Here is a 7415-nt window from a genome sequence, read left to right as displayed (position 1 = left end):
TATAGCGTCAATCAAACATTTTTCTGAGTTGTAATATCAATTCTTATAAAGTTGTATCAACAAAATTTCAAAGATTGTAAGTCTTTTAGTGGGTAGAGATTATCCCCAACTTCTTTAATTTTCTGTTAATTTGAAAACTTCACTATAATGACTATAATAAGCAGATTTAAGAATACTCTTGATTCTCATCACCTTTTTAACAAGAACTCTTATTTGACAATGACTAACGAGAACATTTCTATTTTCACAAATACTTTAAATAAGTAACCTGTATATTCTCATAAATTCTCCGACTCTTCACTAATTAACGCTTAATAAAACATTTTACAAACAAACAACTATGGAAGAACTCTTTCACACCTTACAAACATCTCAAATATTTGTCCTTATAATAAACCAATCCTGATACCAAATGTGAGTATAGTCTCATAATTGAATGACCTCAAGATCAGTACTCACATAAACGCCTTAGTAACAATACAACTTAACATGAATATAATTTTTTCTCAATAATAACATAACAATATATTAGGAAGAGGAACAACACTACAACAATAATACATATTTTTACTCTCTATTAACTCTCTTAATAGAGAGAAATTGAAAATTCTTAATTTAAACTCATATTTTTTATATAATTCACTTAAGAATTATATCATATGCAAACCTCTATTTATATGTGAACATCAGTATCTATTGCCTAGCATCCTAAAAATTTAAAAATAAAACTGGTGGTTGACAATTTGCATTTAGTTTGATATTTGCTTTCAAATTGAGTAAACACTCAACCCGGTCCCTGTCCAATATTTATAAGGACAAAGCGATCCCTGTCCAAAAAAAAGGTACGTTCCGGTCCCTGTCTTTGCATTCCGTGAGACATAGCGGTCCTTCTGTGCCTTCCGGCGTTGAAAACAACCGGAATAAGCATACGTGTCACTTAACGGTGATGAGCTGGCTGTCAAGTGTCCTTGAAGTGCCAAGCTGTCAATTTAAAAATGGACAGGGGTCGATCTGTCCCTTTATCCCAAATAAAAACGCTGTCGTTTTGTGTGGGGGATTAAAATGGTGCGTAGAGTACATGCCTTGGGTTTCCATTTAACCCTTCTTCCCTTTCTCCTAATTACAGAAAACCCACAATCTTTTCATGTTCCTTCTGAAGACTCTCTGAAGACAACAAAACGACAACGTTCTACCTGGCTGTGGAGCTGAGTAAGACGCTGACAGTGTTGCTGACAACTCTCCAAGTGAAGCTTCAGACGGCACTACTAACGGACTCCCTGACGACGTTGACAGACCTTTCTTGTGCAAGTCTTCAAGGTAAGTAACAGATTATTCAAATAAAATATTAATTACATTGTGTATTGTTTAATTAGTTTTGAGTTTCTGAGTGTTTGCATTTTTTGTTTTCTGGCTTGGTGTCGCCTAACAAAGATAGAGTTTGGTTAGGGCTCAATGTTGCTAATTTTGGGGGATTTTGCCATCAAGAGAGATACATGTTTTCCCTTCCTTCAATGGAATTCATATAGAAAATAGGGTTCAATGGCATTCATATACAGTTTGCAAGTGGGTTTAAAATGCATCGATTTGCTTGTATTAAAATCACAAACTCTGTATATAACAACAAATCTGACAGATATATTATTTTTATTCAAATTTTAATATTATATATATATATATATATAAACATTATATATATATATATATATATATATATATATATATATATATATATAAACATTGTTATGATTAGTGTTTATAAAAGAGTTCACAGCAATTTTCTATTAAAGTTTAAGGCAAATATATACCTTAGCAAATGTTTATGTACTCTATTAAAATTTGATTTTTCCGTGAAACAACAAACCAGTAAATATATACCTACATGTACTCAATTAAAATATATATGTACTCAATTAAAATCACAATTATTTATATAGAGGTTGTAATATAAAATATCATTTATTTTGTTTGTCTCAGATGGATGATTTTATGGTTGTTCCTGTATTTTATCATGGAGGAAGTTTCAAGAGAAATTCAGAGGGGGTATTATGTTATGTTAATGGAAAAGTACATAAATATCCACCCATGGATTTAGACTATATTAACTTTTTTGATCTAGAAATTTTATTTAAGGAGTTAGGGTATACAACATATAAGGAGATGTATTGGTTTGACAACACTGCTGATGACATGGAAACTGGGCTACATGTAATTAAAGGTGATGCTGAGATAAACGAACTGAGGAATGCTCAAAAGAGAAATAAGGGTAATAATGAATTTTATCTTTACTTTGATCACCCGATAGATGTCCCTGAAGTTGTTGATGATGGTGTGGAGCGTGATAATGTTGTGCTGAGTGAATCATCATTATCTTCAGATGATGGATACGAGACCACAGAAGATGAGCCTTATAAGCCTCCTCCTTCTGGTTTTGAGGATACAGACAGCAGTGATGAGAGTTTGGAAAAGGAAAAAAATATTCAGAAGAAGAAGAAGAGACTTTCACCTAAAAAGAAAGCTAGACATGGCCCAAAAGTTAAAGATAAGACTGGCCCAAATGTGGAGGTTGGGGTTGGTTCAGGTGGAAAGAATAGTATGGACACAGCTAAGAAAAATTCTGTCCAAAAAAGGCCTTCTAAGAAGTATAAGGGCACTAGAAGAAAACATATTCTGAGAGATGAAAGGTATAATGGAAGTAAGAATGACACTATAGGTGGTGGTTTAAGTAGCATTGGAACTAGTTTGGGTGGCACATCCGGGAGTGTTGGGCCAATTATTGAGGAATTGGATTCGGATTATGACAAGCCATATGATTATGAAAGTGAAGCTTTCAACAGCCCAGTGTCATCTGAGGATGAAGGGAGGACTGCATATGATGCCTTTAATGAAGAAACTGAGTATGGGAAGGTTGAATTTAAAGTTGGACAAACCTTCACTACAATGGAAGCATTCAAGAGTGCGCTGAAGGATTATTTTGTATATGAGGGTAAAGATGTTATGTATCTGAAGAATGAGAAGCAGAGGGTCAGGACAGCCTGTGCAAGTGAAAATTGTTCATGGCTAATATTGACATCATGGAATAGTGCACATGGATGTTATCAGGTAAAAACTTTGTTCAATGAGCATAATTGTGGGAGGGATTTCAGCAGCAACCTTGCTGATAGGCAGTGGGTAACTTCAAAGTTAGTTAAGAGGCTTCTTACTCAGCCAGACATGAAGCCAAAGCAAGCTATGGAATACATGATCGAAGACTACAACATCCAACTGAGTGGTAAAATGATAAGCAGGGCACTTAAGGCAGCTAGGGAGGAGGTAATTGGCGACGAAGGAGCACAATATGGTAAGATTAGGGATTACCTGATGGAACTGCATAGGACAAACCCTGGTTCAACCGCAAGATTAGACGTGATACCTCAGCCAGAGTCTCTCCCTTTGTTTGATAGACTATATATAAGCTTGGATGCTTGCAAGAAGGGCTTTATAGAAGGATGCAGGCCTTTGATTGGATTAGACGGTTGTTTTCTTAAGGGCTATTATGGCGGTCAGCTACTATCTGCAGTGGGTCAAGATGGCAATAACCATTTCTTTGTTATTGCATATGCAGTTGTGCCAAATGAGTGTAAAGACACTTGGAAATGGTTCTTAACACAACTTCAGCATGACTTAGGTGATAGCACGGAAAGGGGCTGGAATTTTATATCGGACCAGCAAAAGGTATTAAAAAATAGTTGTTTCATTTCATTCATTGTTATTTATTGATATGCATTGCTGGTTTGAATTGTGAGAATCTCATACCTTATTATTTATTGATATGATTTGTTTGACTGAACTTGTTTGATGGCCTTATTCTTTATTGATATGCATTGCTGGTCTGAATTATGAGAATCCCATACCTTATTCTTTATTGATATGATTTGTTTCTCTGAACTTGTTTGATGGCCTTTTTTATTTATTGATATACATTGTTGGTCCAAATTGGGTTATTGGCCTGCATTGTTGGTTTTCTGGTAGGGATTGGCATTAGCCTTAAAGGACATATTTCCAAGGGCTTTTCATAGGAACTGCGTACTACACATTTGGAAGAATTTTATCAAGCAATTTAAGGACCAACAGACCAAGCAACTTGTATGGGATTGTGCACGTTGCACCACACAAATTGAGTTCAAGGCAGCTATGGAAAAACTGAAACAGATCAGTGTTCCAGCTTGGGAATATCTTGATAGGTTTGATCCAGCTGCTTGGTCAAAGGCGTTTTTTAGTCCCAGACCCAAGGTTGACAATATCACCAATAATATGTGCGAAGTTTGGAATGCTAAGATAGTGGCATACAGGGGTAAGCCAATATTGACAATGTGCGAGGACTTAAGATGTTATCTAATGCGAAAGATGGCAGCACACAAAAAGAAGCTAGAGAAACATGTTAGCGCTTTAGCTCCAGTGCAGCAAAAAAGACTGGATGACTTCATTAAGCCAAAAAGCCAAAAATGGAAAGCTATCTGGGCTGGAGATAATAAGAGAGTTCTTTTTGAAGTGCACTGTCGAAATCACAAGGTTGGGGTGAATCTTGAAGAAAGAACATGCACATGCAACCTATGGCAGCTAACTGGTAAACTTGTTTTGAATACTGTTTTGTACTTGTAAAATTGTATATTTGTTACAGAGGATTGATTGCATGTGGTAAATTGAATTCATGTTTATAGGTATGCCTTGTAGACATGCAGTGGCAGCCATGTCTAAGATGGGCCTTAGGCCTGAAAATTTTGTGCATAAGTGGCTAACAATGGAAGCAGTAAGAGCTACATACTCACATTGCATCAAACCGGTTAATAGTGAAAAGTACTGGGTACAATCGGATGCTGCTAAGACTCTTCCTCCTCCAATCAAAAGAGCTGCTCATAGGCCAAAGATGAAGAGAAGATCAGACCCAGTTGAGAAAGAGATGAATCCAAATAAATGTAGAAAAACCTTTCAGGTCACTTGCTCTAAGTGTGGTAAGTTAGGACACTACTACAAGACTTGTACTAATGCACCTCAAGACCCGAATTGGAAACCTATGACAAAGAAAGAGAGAAGGGCAAAGAAAGTGCCTTTGCAATTTGTAGAGTCAAGCCAAGCTAACACTCAGCAGGTATAATCCAACAAGTGATGACTCACTTTCAAAATATATTTAATATGCTAATTGTCTTATATATATATATATATATATATAGTTAAGGAATTAAGTGTCCTAATTAGTTGAGCCTTCTTGTGTTCCAATCTTGTGATTTGATAATTAAACATGTTCAGCAAACAGGACAGAACAAGTCAACTGCCAATGCTGAGGAAACTACATTAGATGCTGCTGTGAGTTTATGCTAATTTAGGGTCTTTATTTGGCATAACACTAATTTATTTATTATCCTAACAGTTACAATTTATGGTAGGCTAAGGCAAAAAAGAACAAAAAGAAGAAACCCAAAACATCTGCAACAGGACAATCAGTGAACTGTGGTCAAGGGGAGGAAATTAATGTCTCCCAGTCTGCACCCCAAGCAGATGAGGTAAAACATGGTCCTAAGTTAAATTAGTAATCTCTATTTAATTTAATTATGACCTTTGCTATGATCTTCTCTGAGGATAGCCTGCAACTGCACCATGCTTTAGGGAGAAGCAACCAATTGTGAGACCTACTGCTCCAACAAACCAAGGTGTATCAACAGGAGTATCAGCTGAGACCATGGCTGCAGCAACATCAGGAACTGCATCAAGACTTTTTAAGTTCATCCCCACTCCAGGGATTAGGCCTCCTGACAAGAATTGAGTAGTTGATATAGTTTAAAAGTTTGGAACTAGGAAGAAAAGATAATTTGGACAATAACTTGTGGGCACTGTGTTTATTTTGGTTATCAGATTACTTGCTACGACAACTATGTTGATTAGGGACCTTGTGTTGCCCTTACTTTTGTTATTATATAATTAGATGCTAAGACATGCAACCAGTGATATAGTTGGTTGAATACTCTTTTGGATAACTATATTATTAAGGGCTGTTATGATGATTCTCTTATTCTATTATTATGGTATCATGTCTTAAGTTTCAATTTTCAACAGATGGCTTCTTACTTTCTTCAACAAATTCATAATGCCTTATTTTATTACAAAATCATGTATACTACTGCAGTCTTTAAAATTGAATAAACGAACATATAAAAACAAAACCAGCTTAATTATATTTATATTCATTCATCAAAAGTAATCAATAGCAACAAATGCCATACCCTAACCAACTTAACAACCAAGATCACCATGTTTCACAGTACTCCAGAAGTAACATTTGATCTCTCTAAACTACACCACTAAATAGGTTTCTAACTACAATTCCAACAACAAATGCCAACATAACACATCCAACACTACTGCATCTAATTTGACTAAAATTCAATCTAGCTTTCTTCAAATCAATTTCTAAGCCAACCAATCTTTCCTCTAGCTCCCTAACTTTGTTATCATCTGCAGAAGAATGATCTTCTTTATGATTCTGATTCAGCTTCAAACCTCTGAACAAAAGAGTCTTCGCAGCATCCTCATTGAATGATGCAACATAATCATCAAGCCAATAAAAGTATTTGCAATGAGGTGTTGGAGTCTACAACATAATATTCTTTATTATGAATCTATTGAAAAACAGAATGAACATAATTTTAATTCTTGATAAACCTACCTTGAAATATGACCATCAATGAGAAACAAAGTGAACAAAATTTTAAATGTTAATAAACCTACCTTGAAATATGGGCATCGAAAGAATAGTCTGTTTGGGTTCATATCGGTTCCAGACATGAACAAAATTGCATAAATTCTACAATTACACTCTGGGACAACCCACTTCTTCTTCCACCTTGATCCCACACTCCCAGTAATATTCAAACTCCAACTTGATTCGTTTTCATCTCTCCCACTTTGCCGATTTGATGTCGACCCACGTTCTTCACTATGAACCATGCTGTTCTAGGGTTTACAGTCGAACACAGTGATACATTTTCAGAGTATATAATGAAGCAGCGCAGCATTTGAACCTCCCATCCCACACAAAACGACAGCGTTTTTATTTGGGAGAAAGGGACAGATCGACCCCTGTCCATTTTTAAATTGACAGCTTGGCACTTCAAGGACACTTGGCAGCCAGCTCATCACCGTTAAGTGACACGTATGCTTATTCCGGTTGTTTTCAACGCCGGAAGACACAGAAGGACCGCTATGTCTCACGGTATACAAAGATAGGGACCGGAACGTACCTTTTTTTTGGACAGGGATCGCTATGTCCTTATGAAAATTGGACAGGGACCGGATTGGGTGTTTACTCCTTTCAAATTCTTGAAGGTTTCATATTCTTTAATATTAGTCAAAGATTGTAACTCATGTTTGACTTTAATTTAAGT

General features: G+C 36.0%; 1 protein-coding gene across 1 annotated transcript; it reads left to right on the top strand.

Moving 5' to 3' along the window:
* Nucleotides 1–5048: 5048 nt before the first annotated feature.
* Nucleotides 5049–5855, top strand: LOC130967901 (uncharacterized). The gene is made up of 4 exons (XM_057892944.1): nt 5049–5125; nt 5284–5340; nt 5421–5537; nt 5618–5855. Exons 1-4 carry the CDS (start codon nt 5051–5053, stop codon nt 5795–5797), a joined length of 429 nt encoding a protein of 142 aa, XP_057748927.1. The 5' UTR covers nt 5049–5050; the 3' UTR covers nt 5798–5855.
* Nucleotides 5856–7415: the final 1560 nt, after the last annotated feature.

The sequence above is a fragment of the Arachis stenosperma genome, chromosome 3 (assembly GCF_014773155.1).
Source record: "Arachis stenosperma cultivar V10309 chromosome 3, arast.V10309.gnm1.PFL2, whole genome shotgun sequence".
Classification (NCBI taxonomy): Eukaryota; Viridiplantae; Streptophyta; class Magnoliopsida; order Fabales; family Fabaceae; genus Arachis; species Arachis stenosperma.
This window is presented reverse-complemented; position numbering and strand designations above follow the sequence as displayed.